The following is a 16,207-nucleotide window of genomic DNA, read 5'->3' on the forward strand; positions in this document are numbered from 1 at the left end:
GTCTCGAAAAATCCATTCTTCAAAAAAAACAAAAAAGGAAAAAGAAAGACAATCCCACCTTATGAAGGACGGGAGTAGCTGTGGAGGGTGTGTGGCTGCCTGTTGAGGGAGAAGCTGAGGGAATGGGAGTAGCTCTGGAATGTGGAGACAGGTGCCCTTGAGTTGCTTGCGGGACTCTTCCTGTGTCACTCCTACCATTTCTTTCTAGTTTTCTCACTGTTTCCTCTTCACAAAGCAGCTCCCTCTTGTTTGTCGGTCAGTCTTAAATCACCCCAGAACCCCGCGGCGGTTCCGTCTGCCAGTCACCATAGTCCAGACGTCCCACTTGGCTTCTGAAGTTCTGTAGAATCAGCTTTTCTTCCTCACACGAAATTCTGGATGCCCAGTGCGGTGCCATTTTTCCATCTCCCCCCTCAGATCCACTCTCTGTAAGTTGTTATCACATCACACCCTCGGTCCCTGTCACTCCCCTACTTTTCCAACTCCAGGCATTGGAGTTCTTCCAACACTTCTGTTTCCCCAGGAAGTCCGCTGCTCCTCCGCTGTGTGCCTTAACTTCCGCTGCCGCTGCCTCCTAACCTCCACGCAGCGGCCACATATAGCCCTGGTTGCTCTTTGGTTCCAGAAGCTTGGCTGCTCTGACTCTTCTGTATTCTTCTTTTGTTCCTGACATTCCCTCCTCAGGGAGTCACACATCCTTCTGCCATCAGCTCACATTTCCAAAGCAGCTCCCTAGATTCCTTCTCAGCCTTCAGTGGCCTCCAGCCTCTCCCACTTTCTCAGCTGGTCCATCTCTTTGTCCTCCAAGTCTCTTAAGCTTCACCCCCTTCTCAGCAGCCTTGGCTTCCCCTTCTCTTCAACTGGATCGGTTATGATCTCAGTTTCTCTAGGTATCTGGGCTGATACCACAATGTTCTGCTCCAATGTTCCCAAATGCTCCCAGTTCTCACCCTGTCATCAGTCACCTGACCATCTGCTTTCTTGCCTGTTTGTTATTGCTTTATTGTTTGCAGCCATCGTCCTGCGTCTTGTGTCTTTTCATTCAGGTCTTTTCTCATTTGAGCTGTTTCTTAATCTGCCTTTACCTGCCATCTTGCAGAGACCTAGAGCTTCTTAAATATACATTTTAATTCCTAGGTGTCTCATAAGTTATATCTGTTTCCAAGCCATCAGACTGTTTCTCCTCTTTGTTTCCATGTCTGCGGACTCTGGTCTCTCTGCCGCTCTCAGTCCATCGACCATGTCCCACTTCTGAATGCCATCCCTCTCCTAGAGCTGCTGTAGTTAGATGCTGATGTCCCTGTGGCTCTTCTGACCTTGGTGGTTTCACTTTCTGAAATTGCTCCATGCTTATCAGTTCATCTCATTTATCAGAACTGCACCCCCACCCCAACACACACACACACACACACACACACACACACACACACACACACACATTTTTCCTTTGGCTTCTCTTAATTCAGTTGCTCATTCTCATTAGCTGCTCCTATATAGAGAGCTGTGTTCATCTCCTAAATTTCTCACATCTCCTAGGGTTTTCCAAATCCCCATGAGCACCCCATTATTTCAATCCTTATTTGTTCAACTTCTCCAATATCTCCTGTGATAGATCTGTCCCAAAATGTTTACCTTCCTGACCACCTGAGTTCTGCCAGACTCCTGACCATAGCCAATGTGTTGTGTAAATAATTTGTCTGATCCTTCTCCCTGGTTCCCTGGAGAGAGCCTCTAAATCTTTGGAATTTCCTGAGTGATAGGAGTGTTTGTTACTCACAGTGGGCCCCTTGGACCAAACCTGAGTTTGTGCTAACAAGGTAAGTCAGAATAGGGGCCAGCCATACCAGGAATACCAACAGGGTTGGGGCTATGAACCACTTGATATCAGCCCAATCTCTGCGGGAAGGAAGGGAGCTGGAGTTTGAGTTCAATATATGGCCAATGATTGAATTAATCACACTTGCATTATGAAAGCCCAATAAAAACATCTGGTCACCAAGCTCAGGTGAGCTTCCTGACTGGTGATATGCATCTAGTGCCAGGAGGTTGATGCATCCTGAGGACACTGAAGCTTGGTATTTGGGACAGTCCCAGGATTCTCTGGTGCTACCATCTCCCAAGATGGTTTCCTCCAATATTCAGCATTAATGTAATTAGCTCTTTCTTCTCCATGCTTATCTTATTTGACAGCTTTAGCTCCTCCTATCTTACTGTGTTTCTCAGAAAGTTCTCCAAAACCTTCATTTCTTTTCAGTTGTTCTGTTTCATCCCACACTCTAGGTTTTCCTTCTACCACAGAAAACTGGAATTGGAGATTGTGAAAAGGACTCCTACTATAATTAAAATAATGAACACCGTGTGCTCCCTTGCACCTGTGGGTCTGCTTGCCATGGACCATTGCCTGGAATGCATAATCTTGCTGAGTCACCTTGCCTTCATTGTGAATTTCAGATTATTATCTAGGTCCCCAGAGCACTATCTTCCTTTTTCCCCCTTTTCTCCCTCAATATCTTCTCCTTGTTTCCTGCTTTGAGACACAAGCTCAGGATCCACCTTGTCTTCTATTTTTTCTTCTATTTATTTTTCTGCATGAAAAATAACTCAGGATTATTTTTCAAAGTTAAGAAGTGTAGCTGAATGATCACAACCCCATTAAGCAACAGTATCACTTGACAGTGAATAGGTAACACAGATTGGGATGACCACAAACAGCATGAAGATGAGAAGACTTTTATCTTTATTATGTTTCCCCAAGAGACACATTGCAGTGTCCTCTTTAATAACCTAAAATAACATAAAATAACATACAAACATGTCATCAAGGCAAGTTAAAAAATTACAACTGATTCTCACAATTTAATAACGAAGACTAAATGTCAAATAAACATTTACAGTTATAAGAACTTGGGGGAACCACCCATCTGGTTATAAGTGTAATTGATATATTATTGTAAATATAATAAAAACACAAAAACTTATCCTGAATATGTAATCAAAATTTTTATCTACAGCTGTAATCTCATCGCAAAACTTTGTAGGAACAGCATGTTTTGAAAACTATGACTATTTCAGAACTATTTAAAATAAATACATAAATATAAAATATAAAAATAAATATAATAATTCTAAGGGCAACTTTTTCAAAATATACCAATGAAAATTCATGGCATATATTAGGCTATTACAATCCTTTTGTCTCTAATTTTATATTTTTGAAGTAATTTCCTCCTCATCTGTGTCCCAATGCATAAAAAATGGGACCTCCAACTTCTACCTCAGGGGAGATTTGAATTAAACAATCTGAAATATTTGGTGGTGCCCCAGGAAGGAATGGAACCTGGAAAAAAAACCCTGGTTTCTTATTGTCCCTCTGTCGGGACGTGTGGACTCCTACACGTACTCCCAGCTCCTAGGGATACAACATGATAATTCCATTCAGCTCATTCTAGAAGGTCCTGGGTTCTTCTAGATTATCTGCACAAGAGACTCCTCTCTTCCTTCCTCATGTCTGTTGTTAGGGTCTGGACTGACTTCCTCCTGAAAACCTGCGTCTCCCCTGGGCTCAGGGATCTGCAATTGAGAGGAAGAGAGGAAGTCAGATCGCAAAGGAGGCGACTCTCCAGATATAAAGATTATTCACATTCTCGGTCAATTCTGACCAGAGTTTAGACTAATTGATAAATCCAGTTTTATCTCTAATCCTTCATTCTAAACCCCAATTCATTTTCAGTTATGACTTTTGGACTTTGGTGACCCTGACTCCAAAAATTTCTTAATGTGTCTAAGGTCAGGCCCAGTTATCTGCTTGATAGCCAGGACTCTAGGGGATTCTGCTCAGGGAGTAAAACAAACCTGAGAGAATGTTACTTTAGACTTGACACTCACCTTGGTCCTTTTGTGCTACTTAAAGTCTGAACTAATAACCATATGGCAAACATCACTAACACACCAGCACCCCAAACCATAAGACCAGATCATCCCCCGACATCCTAGATCTAACCCTAGATCCTCATGTTTAACCATAGCACCTAGTCCTAAATTTAGTCAATGCTACATGGTCTGAATGTTTGTTATCTCCCCCCTCAAATTCATACATTGAGATCCTAACCCACAAGGTGACAGTGCTAGGAGACGGGGCCTTTCGGATGACTGGGTCATGGGTGGGGCCCTCATGAATGGGAGTAGTGCTCTGATAAAAGAGACCCCAGAGACCTAGCTCAGAGCCCACCCAGTCTGCAACCCAGAAAAGGGTCTGGCACCCTGCTCTCCGACTTCCAGCCTCCAAACCGTGAGAAATAAATGTCTGTTGTTCATAAGCCATGCAGTCTGTAGTGCTTTGTTGTAGGAGCCTGAATGGACTGAGAGAGCTAGTTCACACTATTTAAACCAAATCTTTACTTAATCCTCTGCGCAAATCTATAACTCTATGTGTCGATCACAATAAGCCGTGCTGAAACTAGTATTTCTTAAGCTTTACTCATTCTGACAAAGTTCCTTGACCATAAAGCTGAGGGGAAAGGTGTAATGGAACAAGATGGGAGACTGGTCCAGAAGCAGGCAGGGGACGTGAAGGATGCACAGGTGGTCTGGCCATAAGCAATGTGCTTGCAAGCAAATCTGGATGAACACATAGTCATAATTTATCTTTTATTATTGGATAGGGAGACTGGTCCATCAAATATCCTACTGTTAGACATTTACTTTGTTGTAAATAAATCCCTATAGTTACTATCTCCGAGGGATGAAAGAGAAAGTCAAAACACAATCTAGGGAAAAAATTGGAAACCTAGTCACTTTTCACAGAAAATCAACATTTCGTCAAAGCTATCATTTGGGCCCAGTTGCTTTCAATGGAATTATTTCAGCCAAGTCTGTGCCTCTGTGACGAACTGGATTTCCTGAGGTCTGGCCCCCACACGTGTCCCCTCTGTGTGGTTGTCAGCTTATGGCTGGGACCTGAGTCAGCGTCTGGCTGTACAGCTGCTCTTTTTCAAGGCGTGTGGAAAGCTGATGTGTGGGGCGGGGGATATGAGCGTGGGTCCAGCAACTGGACTCTGCAGAGTCCCTCAGTACACAAGAAATCACTGTGCCTGGACCCGTGAGGACACAGACTTACCTTCCCTCAGGCCGATGACCTCAGGCCTCCCCGGTCCCGGGAGCTCTAGGGCACAAGGGTGCGATTTCGCCCCCATACCCACAGCTCTGGATCAAAAGCCTGGATCTGGAAGACAAGCGGCCACATGAGAAGACAACCTCCAGATGCCCCCGCCGCCCCCCCCCCCCCCGCCGGCTCCCTCCCACTGTCCAGGCTCTAATTCTCTCTCGTCCCGAATCCCATGTCCCTCCATGTTCCCCACTCTCTCCCATTGGGCCCCCCTTCCCCAAACCCCCCCAGCGCACCCACCTCTTCACACTCTTCCCGGGACACCCTGGTCTTCCAGCCCATGGATCGGATGAATTGAAATCGCAGTTTGTGGAACAAGGGACGCTGGGAGCGGTTCTTCCCATAGAGGAATGAAAAGATGGCCTGTTTGGGGGCCTGGTTATCCTCTTCCATGTCATTGGCCAGGTAGCTGGAGAGAGACATCAGGTTGCTGGTCAGGAGCAGGACAGGAAGGACGACCCCCCCCCCCGCCCCCCGCCACCTGAGCTCAGCTTCCCAGAAAAGACACAGGCTGCTCATTACCCCGTGTCACAGAGCGCCACCCAGTCATCAGGAAGGCACGGTGGGGCAGAGACTTCTCCCATCTTGGGGATGAAGATAGAACTCACCGGGAAGCCTGCGGGCATATCCTGCCCTGTTTTCAATCCCCACACGTGCCCCCTTCGCTTCAGCTTGTCTGTGCACACACCTGTCTCCCCGTGGAGCAGGAACGTGTACAGCTCCTGTGGGCGGGAGCTGACTGCTCTATTTCCGTAATCACGGCTTTCCTCCCAAATGACTAATACAGGACTGGGTTCACGTGGCTGCATTAATTCAACACGCACTTCTTGAATCTCTCTTCCAGTCGCCTCATGGTCTCTGGCACATAAGGTGCACTTTTTTTTTAATTAAATAATTTTTTATTGTTATGTTAATCACCATACATTATGTCATTAGTTTTTGACGTAGTGTTCCATGATTCATTGTTTGTGCATAACACCCGGTGCTCCACACAGGATGTGCCCTCTTTAATACCCACATAAGGTGCACTTTATCCGTTTTTGTTGAATGAATAAATGAATGCTTTTTCTCATGGTCAAGTGCAATGCTGATTACCTCCTAGACCCAACATAACTTAAATTTGCAAAATGGAAGGAATTGTGCTGAGTGTCCTTGAGAGTGTGGTCATATTTTGACAAGACCTGCCTTCAATAGGCATCTAGTCTAATGGGATTGGGGAAGGGGGCAGAAGGGTGGAGTGGTGGGTGGATAAGAAATAACTATAGTCCAAAATATCCAGGAGACTAGGATTTTAACGGAAGCGCTACTAGGGTGCAGAGAAGTCAGGGAGGTCGGCGGGTCGGGGGGTGTATCTGAAGATTTGGGAGTTGGAATCAACCTTGAGGACAGGTCATATTTTTTAGGTATATGTGCAAAATCACCTAGACAGAAAAAGCAGTATAGGAATGGAGGGAAGGGTGCTTAGAAGGATGAAATACCAAGAAGGTGAACAAGTTGGACGGAGATGAGAGGGTTGGAGCCAAGCCGGGAACCCTGGCCTTGACCGAGAGTGCCACTAGCTGGCAAGATTGTTACGGAGGGTGAAGCAGGAGACTGGAGCTTTGGAAAGACGTCAGGCACCTAGCGCTCACTGGCTTGGGGACGGGCTTGTCAGAAACACCAGTGGAAGCATCCACAACAGATCTGTGCTATGTCTTGAGGGCCTGAACTGAGGCATTTGTGCTGGGAGCGCAGAGGAGGGAGACAATCACGCTTGGTCCGGCCGTGGGAGGGAGACAGGCGGCGGATCAGAACTGGCGGCTTGTCGAGCCTATTTGCTTGGGGCAGGGCGGTGTCCGTTATTTCCTTCCCTCTTAGGAGGGTTTTATGTTTTCTTTGGTCAGCCTCTTAGCTGATGTTAGGGTTGTTTGTGTTTACAAAGAACAGTATAAAAAAAAACCCACAATACTATAATCCTATTGTTTTTATACACAGGGTAAACAATTTTTTAAAAAACAGGTTTAAGGGGCGCCTGGGTGGCTCAGTCGGTTAAGCGTCTGCCTTCGGCTCGGGTCATGGTCCCGGGGTCCTGGGATCGAGCCCCGCATCGGGCTCCCTGCCCTCGGGAGGCCTGCTTCTCCCTCTCCCACTCCCCCTGCTTGTGTGCCTTCTCTCGCTGCGTCTCTGTCAAATAAATAAATAAAACCTTTTAAAAAAATAAATAAAAATTAAAAATTAAAAAACAAAGGTTTAAAAAACAGTTACAAACAGGTTGGGAAAAAAAAAAGTAGATGAAAGGTCAGAGTCCCACTTCGCCCCTCTGTCTTCCCAGGGTATTGGAAACTGCTGATGGATGAAGCAAAATACTCACAGCGCTATGAAGAAATGAATTCTCTGGTGCTGCCAGGAGAATAGACCAGCACGGCTAAAGTAAGCTATGACCATAGACAGGAGATACTGGCGGAAAGAGGAGAAAAGGCATCAGAGAGAGGTCACACACTGGGAGAGAAAGACCAGTGGGGAAAGGGCACGGGAGGCTGGAGCAGGTGCTGCTGCTTGGACGTGCTGGGTGAACTTGCTTATTTGGTGTCAGAAGGTTGCTTGCAAACCAAAGAAGTCAAGGGAAAGAGTTTTTGGTGCCCGCCGCACCCCCACCCCCAGGATAGCAAGTTGTGCTGGTTTGAGGGCTTGTCTTTAGGACTGCTGGCTTCTGGAGGGTCTTTGATAAGCTGGAGCCAAGGGAAGCCCCCACCCCCCCCAACCCCGGCCAAGAGCTGAGAGGAGAAGGGACTCAAGGTGGCAACAGCCAGAGGGGCACACCTGGGACTCAGGTCCCAGAGGATCTGCAAGAAACCACAAGGTCCCCGAGGGGAAGTGTTGGCAGGCATGAGGTTGGCGACAGGGTTTAGGAGGCATCCCCCTGCCCCAGGACAGGTGTTGGAGCAAGAATACATCTTAGTGGAGAACAACAACAGTACCTTGTCAGATACTCTAAAATTTTTGTCCCAGGCCAGAAATCTTTTAATGACAGGATCCTCTGTGAAAAGAGAGCACGTGTCACGTTGGCAAGCGGAATGGGGTTACTGTGGGAGTATTCCAGAGCAAAGAGGAGCACGATGCCTCCCCCAGGGAAGTCTCAGGATGAGGCCAAGGGTGAGGCTGATGGGCAGAGGGCAGCAAAGACCATTCACTGGCCAAGAAAAGTTGGCAGCTCCCCTTGTGGGGTGGCTGAGAGAGAGGTAGGTGTCAGCCGCACACCTGCAGGATTAGACGTGAAGTAAACAGTGATGCTGTCTCATCATGCATGGATGTGCCACTGCAGAGACCATAAAGTCATTCACTGTCATCTTCTCAACCCACAGTGACATCAGGGTACAAAGATGGCCTGTCATTCCCCCCCCACACACAGCCAAAGGCATTTAGATTCAAAAATCCAGTAAGAGTGAAGACGTCTCAGGAGTGCAACTAAAACCAAGCTTTCTTATCCCAAGTACAGACCTTTCTCCAAGTCTTGCCTAATCCTGTCATTTTTAAGTGTCCCCGATGAGGGATCAGTATGGAGCCCTCCAAGGATGGAGAGCTCACCAACCTGCAGAGAATTCTTTTCCACTGGAAAAGCATAAACATTGGAAGTTTTTTGTGTTTTGAGAGAAAAAAGAACAGGGTTGGAGGGTGCTCTTCCTACCGAGCAGCCTGTTGAAGACCTCGTGGTGCTCAGGGAGCACTGAAGACACCCGCTGTCTCTTCAACTTCATCTTGAGTCCACACAGTGTCTCCACGACCCAGATGTCCTCAGTCCCCGAGGCTGTCTCCTCGTCTGACTCATCCCTTCTCCTCTTCCTTCCGGGGGACTGAGGCACGGGGCAGGGGTCTACCCAGGGGGCTGAGCGAAGAAACCAGGCTACAGTATAAAGCTTATTTGGAATTCAGCCACCCTTCCTCCCCCCCGAAAAAACCCAAACCTCCCCTTCATTCTCTCCAGCCTCATTGATGATTGGCATCTCCCAAACCATCTTTCCATCTTTCTCCTTTGTTGATATGCATCTGACCCCATTCATCTTTGCCACTGTTTCACCACCCCCATCCTCAAAACTTCTTCATTGTAGATAACTTCTCCCATGGGAATAATGGGATAATTTCCTCTCTTCCTCCATCTCATCTTTGGATCTCATCTCCTAACCCTCCTTCCTTGTTTCCTGGGTTTTCCTTCTATGGGGATAGTCTTGTCCCCAGCTCCTGTACTCTCCTTCTCCAATCCCTGGCCTTCTCAATCTCTCCTGTCACACACACACACCCTACTCAGACACTTTTTCCTGACTTCTGGTACCCATTCCTCCTTACTAGTCAAGCCTCTCAAGTCCCTTCCCCCTCCTGCTTCCTCACCTGATGGTCCCGGGCTTTCTTCATCCACCACTGCCTCCAAGGGGTACCCTGAGGAGCTAGGCTGGGGGCTCTCGTCCTCAGACTGGGAACACGGTTGACAACTGGCCATGATTCCTCCCAAGCTCTTTCTGCCCTTCCAGAAAACTTAGGCCCTGTTGTGCTCAAACTCCTCTTCTGGATTCTGGCTGAACACAAGCCCGTTATCCCTCTCTAGGCTGGGGCAAAGCCAGGAGTGGAGAAAAGCTCTGTGAAGATGCTGTTGTCCACCTTCACTGCCAAGCACCACGGAGTCTGGTCCTTCCAATCAGGAAGGTCAGAAGCCTCTGATGTCACAGGTCATTCCAGCCTGGCAACCAGTTTGAAGGGAAACACACATAACTGCCAGACCGATGTCCGCTTCTGGAGCTCAGGGTAAAGGCTGTCTCCTGCCACCGACCCAGCCTTGGACCATCCTCCAAAACCGTCCTCGAGGGGTCTGGGTCACTCTACTCCTCTCCAGCAGATGCCCGGCTCTCTCCATCCTTCTATTCCTATTTCAGGGCGCGGTCTGGTGGGAGAGGGAGGAAAGAGACAAGGAAATTTGGGAAGAGCAGAAAGGTAAGATTTTACAAGAGTGAAATGAGTATGTAAAGAAGGTGCCAGGTACATGGACTTGTTGGATTTAAAAGTTAGTTTAAATCGCTTGATTTGGCAGAGTTCTTCCACTTGATGTTTTACTGACACTGTGTTGGGGATTCCGTGCTAGGGGAGCACTCATGCTCTACTCTCGGGCATCTCTGAGCCCGAGAGACGTTTTGGGAACCTAAACTCGTAGAAAACTGTACATGTGCTCCCACACACTTCAGACAGTGTCTACAATTTCAGAAGTCCCCAGATCACCCAAAACCTGCCTCTTGATTGCAATTAATCTGCTCTAGTCTGCATATAACATTTGTGAGTGTGTGTAACACTCTTGACCCAGAAATTTTACCACTTGTGTATCCTATGAGTAAAATGTCACATGCACAAAAAGGCTAAATGGAAAATCTCCAATTCAAGACAGAATCTGTTTTTTTGAGAAGGTAGGAAGCACGTGGGAGCACAGATGCGGTAACAAAATAGCTAGCTGACTTCTGAACCTCCTACCTCCTACCTCTGCTTTTTACCTGGGCATCTGAATCTTGTTCACTCTTTCTTTCTTTTTGTGTTAAAATAACATAACATAAATTTTACCATTTTAACCATTTTTAAGGGTATAATTCGGTGGCATTAAGCACATTTGGGTTGTTGTACCACCATCAGCACCATCCTCCTCCAGAACCTTTTCATCTTCCCTAAAACTGAAACTCTGTCCCCACTGAAGAATAACTCCCTGTTCTCCCCTCCCCCAGCGCCTGGCAACCACCATTCTGTTTTCTGTCTCTGTGGATTTAGCTACTCCAGGTACCTCCTATCGGTGGAATCATACAGAATTTGTCCATATGTTTCTGATTTATTTCATTAACAAAATGTCTTCAACGCTCATCCATGTTATAGTGTGTGTCAGAATTCCTTCCCGTTTAAGGCTGAATAATATCCATTGTGTGTGTGCGTGTGTGTATTTTTGCATGTTCCTTTCATAATAATATAATAACAATATAATATATAGATACATACATACCATTTCTAGTTTATCCATCCATCTGTTGATGGATACGTGGGTTGTGTCCACATTTTGGCTAAATCTTGCTTTCGATCCATTGTTTGAACTTTGATGAGAAGAACATCTGTTATTCGGGATGTGCCTAAAGTTTTATTTTGTATTTTGATCACTTACGTATTTCATTCCAAGCATCAATAAAGTCAAATCAGTTCACCCAGAAAACAATATGGAGGTTTCTCAAAAGATTAAAAAAAAACAAAACCACAAAACAGAACTACCATATGATCCAGCAGTTCCACAGCTGGGTATATATCTAAAGGAAATGAAAACAGGATATTAAAGAGATATCTGCCCTCCTGTGTTCATTGCAGCATTACTCACAATAGCCAAGATATGAAAACAACCCAAGCATCCATCAACAGATGCATGCATAAAGAAGATGTGAGGTATATATATATATAGAGATGTGTAGATATATATCTCATATATAGGTGAGAAAGAAGGAAATCCTGCCATTTGTGACATGGATGGACCTTGAGGGCATTATGCTGGGTGAGATAAGCCAGACAGAGAAAGACAAATACGGTGTGGTATCGTTTATATGTGAAATCTTAGAAAACAGCAAAAAAAGTCAAACTCATAGAAACAGAAGGTAAAGAAGAGGTTGCCAGGGGCTGGGAAGGTGGAGAAACTAGGGAGAGGCTGGTAAAAAGGTGAAAACTTTTCAGGGATAAGATGAATGAGGTCTGAAGATCTCATATAAAACACAGTAACTGCAGCTGATAACACTGTATTGTATCATTGAAATTTGCCAAGAGTAGAACTGAAATGTTCTCACCCCAAAAAAAGGTCAGTATGTGAGGTCATGGTTGTGTTACTTAACTAGATGGTTAGAATTCTTTCACTGTGGCTACATGTATCAAATCGCTATGATGTACACTTTAAACATCTTACCATTTTATATGTCAGTTATACCTCAACAAAGCTGAAATTTTTAAAAAGTAGTTGATTCAAGGTGCAAGGGATCGACTGTGTCCTTTGTTTGCAATCGTCAACTTTCACACTTGGACGAGGTCTCAGAGAGCATGCAGACGGCCTTGGGCTTCCTGCACAGCATCCTTGGGCCCAGGCCTTCCTGGGGGTCCCCACTGATGGAAAAGGCACTGCCATGTGAAGGACATGTGACTCATAGCTGGTGAAGTTCAATCTCTAGGAAGCCAATTTGCATTCAGATTCCATTGCTGATGCTTTCAGCCAGCATAGCTGGTCGGGTCCTCCCGTAACAAAACAGAAGTCCATTCTTCCACCCAGGGAGGCTTCCTGATACCAGAAGGTGGACATTCTGTCCCCATTAAAATTCTCGTCTTTGCTGTGAAAGTGTGGATTACTTTGAAGAGGGGGGCTCTTCAAGATGGTTTGCATCATCCTTTCTCCCCCGCCACCTTGTCCAGACGCGCTGCAGTTAGGCAGGGCCCACCTCAAGATACCTTGGTACATTGCCCAAAAATGGACTAAACAACTCAGATGGAGAAAAGCAAACTACCACCTCTCCTCTGTTTCTTTCAGTGGCTGTAGCTACGTTGCACAAATATCAGTAGTGTGAAAACAGAAGTGCTTTGCAAATGCAAAATGGGGATCACATGGAGAAAGTAACTGAAATCCAGATACCTGGATCCAGCCTCAGTGGTTCTGGATCAACAGAACTGAGGTGGGGGCCAATTTAACTTTTTTATGGATGCACATTCAGATTTGGAAATCTCTCTGTGGGACATGCCACCCGGGTAGGGCAATGGGGTCCTAAAGAAAGCCAAGCCACTATTGGATGAAGGAGACTATGACCAGGCCTCAAGTGGACCTTCAGAACCAGCTCCAATCCTCTGGCCAGCTTGCCGGTGACAACCCATGCAGCAGCCTCAGCTCTGATTTGGATACGTATCCCAAGTGTATGTGTCTGCACTGGTATAAAAACTGCCCTCTCCACTCGGAAGTCATGGCTCACCAGGGGCTGCTCACCCTGGCCTGTCATTCCCTAGTGAAGAATGGTCTCTGTATTCCCCTCTGTGACCCATAAGACCTAGAGACACCTTAGGAAGGTGACAGGGAGCGCTAACCCACAGAAGAGAATTCTGGGATGGGCAGATGGGAAGAGGTTCTGGATACTGATCTCTAAGAACTGGTGTCTGAAGCTAAGCATTAAAGGCCAATCTTGGTCTTTGACTTTTATACTCCCCTCCACCAAGGCTGACATACTCTTGGTGGGTCCTAAAATCAGTTGAGTTTTGTAGTCTGTTATAATTGCCTCTTTTCAGTGTTATAAAATGTTGTCTCTACATGCCAATATGCCCATGTATGTTTGCAAATCTTGTTCCGAAATAAAGATTCATCCTTTATAAGACATGTTCAGAAGGATTGTCTCATTTTCTCTGTTGAGTGGAGAAAGCAGGTTCTGGGATTCGTTTTTCAGAAACAAGGGATGCGAAGCCCAAAAGACTGAAGACCCCAGGATTCACCTCAGCTGCTCTGATTCAAGTCCTATATCCTATTCACTGTGTCTCCTTCTCCATCTGCCCAGACTCCTTATGATAGACAATGTGGAGGACATAAACCAGTAGTTACAATATGCCTGTATAAAAGATGGCGGGGTGGGGGGAGGAGAATGGGAAAGTAGTGTTTTTGTTACAAACCAGCATGTGCCCTTGGGCAAATCCTCCCGCCTTCTGAGCACCCATCTCTTCACCTATAAAATAAAATATTTAGATAAGATGATCTGTAAGGGCTCTGCCCATGTTAACATAACCAAGGCAGTGAGAAAGCAAATTGGACATGACCAGGTACACAAATGCTATGGGTTGAGTTGAGTACCCTCTCCCCCCCCATCCCCCCCATTCATATGTTGAAGTCCTAACCCCTGGTGCCTCAGAATGTGATTTTATTTAGTGGTGGGGTCTTTACAGAGGAAATCAAGGTAAAATCAGGCCCTTAGGGTGGGCCCTCATCCAAGATGGTTGGTGTCCTTATATAAAGGGAAAATTGGGGGGTGCCTGGGGGGCGCAGTTTGTTGAGCATCCGACTCTTGATTTCAGTACAGGTGATAATCTCAGGGTCATGAGATCGAGTCCCGAGTTGGGCTCCGCACTCAGCGGGCAGTCTGCTTCTCCCTCTCCCTCTCCCTCTCCCTCTGCCCCTCCCCTTGCTCATGTGCACTCTCTCTCTCTCTAAAATAAATACATCATTCTTTACAAAAGGGGGGGGATTTGGACACAGAGACACCCAGGTAGAGGGAAGAGAGTGTGATGACACATGGAGAGAAGACTGTCATCTACAAGCCAAGGAGAGAGGATGGGATAGACCCTCCCCCACAGCGCTCAGAGGGAACCAGCCTGGCCCACACCTAGATCTCTGACTCCCAGTCTCCGGAACTGCGAGACAATGCATCTCTGTTGTTAAAGCCGCCTGGGTTGTCTTACTTTGTTACAGCTTCCCGTAATCCCATCCAACCAGTGTTTTGAATAAGAGGGAATTTAGATCTGACAGTCACTTTCCTGACACTTCTGCAGCGCCTTCCATTAAAGCAAGACATGTGCCGAGGCTTCAAAGAACCAATTCTTTTCATACAGATTAGAAATTTGGGCTTTCTTAGCCACTGGCATTTCCTGGTCACAGTGAATGTGCTAGTTTTGGGAAGAAATGGTTGAAAGACTTTAAGAGAAGAATGATTTACAAATCTTGAAGATGGGTGCCAGTTATCTTACTAAAATTGATGCACTAAAGAGAAAAAAATAAATAGGAACAAGTGCAGGTAACTACTTAGAAAATTAAGGGCAGGAAAGGCTTCAAATACAGTGTCAAAACAGATGACAACTATGAACAGAAAGTGAACAATCTGAACACACAAAAAATAATGTCCATACGGCAGAAAATAAGGGTAAAACATTAAGTTAAAAAGGTCAATGACAAATTGGGGAAAATATTTGTATTTGATACAAATACAAATACAAAAAGAGAAAGCTTTATATTTTAAACACTAATAAATGTGTAGAGATCTTAATGAAGCCATATTAAAAGGTGCAGATCTGCTGCTTCTGGCCCAGACAGAATCACAGGGTTCAGATTTGCCCTCCCCGCTTAAAGAAGTTTCTAGAAGGGGGAAATATATGAATATGAAATGACAGGTTTTAACCATTTGGAGAGAAGGGTGAGCTCCAAGAGCATCCCAGAGAGTTATCCAGGCCAAGGTATGGGGCAGGGGTTCTGGGGGGGGGCAGGGTTTCTCTGAGATGCAGGGACAGAGTTGGGTGTTATGGGGCAAAGGGGTACAACAACCAGAGTTCACAGCCAGAATGGAGAGAGAGGTGGGAGGGCGTCCCAGTCTTCAGCTGAGCGGGTCAGTGCCGGTGGGGGAGGCAAGGGCTGGAGGCCAGGACCCAGCAGAGAGGGGCTCTGCCTGTCTTCACCAAGGTGCTCAGCACAGCTTCCATCCTTTACCTGCTGAAAATGGAAAAGAATACAGAAGAAACGTGCCTGGAAGTCTTCCAGGCTCAGGCCCAGGGGAGGTATGGTCACCTCGCTCGAATTCCAGCATTCCATCGGTGAGAATTTGGGCACGGGCCACACTTACTAGCAGCAAGAGCTGGGCAAGACTTCACAGCTTCCAGAGAAGCACGTCTTTTGTGCAGGATTAGTTGATATAGCAGCTCAGCTAGGGAAATCAGGAATGGGTTATGTGCCCATTCATTTGCATAAATCAGTACTTACTATTACCTTTGAAAAGAGTGTTACCTGGAGAGAACTTACTCTGTTGATTTCATATGTGTCTAAATCTCTTTAGAAGCTAAGTAACTGTCTTGCCAGCATTACAACCAGGGAAGGTTGTTCGTAAGGGCCTGGGAGCCATCTCTTTGAAATGTAAACCTCAAGGAAGGTGGTGTCTCTCTGTCACCAGGTGAGTTAAGGATGGGCTCTAGGTACCTAGCTCTGAGCTGTAACTACCTGCTTGTCAGAGAGAGGTTAAGAAGTTTTGGACGGAAACAACTAGCACGGATGGGCACCCAGATTACCAG

General features: G+C 46.2%; 2 protein-coding genes across 2 annotated transcripts in view; one reads left to right on the plus strand and one right to left on the minus strand.

The window, feature by feature from the left end:
• Positions 1–2,758: 2,758 nt before the first annotated feature.
• LOC113933156 (speedy protein E4-like) lies at positions 2,759–9,740 on the minus strand. The gene is made up of 7 exons (XM_027612982.1): positions 9,527–9,740; positions 8,829–9,026; positions 8,122–8,180; positions 7,515–7,600; positions 5,405–5,573; positions 5,117–5,221; positions 2,759–3,570 (listed from the first exon to the last, which is right to left on the minus strand). Exons 1-6 carry the CDS (start codon positions 9,633–9,635, stop codon positions 5,162–5,164), a joined length of 681 nt encoding a protein of 226 aa, XP_027468783.1. The 5' UTR covers positions 9,636–9,740; the 3' UTR covers positions 2,759–3,570; positions 5,117–5,161.
• Positions 9,741–9,950: 210 nt separating this feature from the next.
• RBAK (RB associated KRAB zinc finger) overlaps positions 9,951–16,207 on the plus strand; it is a 28,927-nt gene continuing 22,670 nt past the window's right edge. The window contains exon 1 of the mRNA XM_027612959.2: positions 9,951–10,123. The gene's annotated coding sequence lies outside the window, so the exon portion shown is untranslated. The remainder of the gene's footprint in view (positions 10,124–16,207) is intronic.

The sequence above is a fragment of the Zalophus californianus genome, chromosome 10 (genome assembly GCF_009762305.2).
Source record: "Zalophus californianus isolate mZalCal1 chromosome 10, mZalCal1.pri.v2, whole genome shotgun sequence".
NCBI lineage: Eukaryota > Metazoa > Chordata > Mammalia > Carnivora > Otariidae > Zalophus > Zalophus californianus.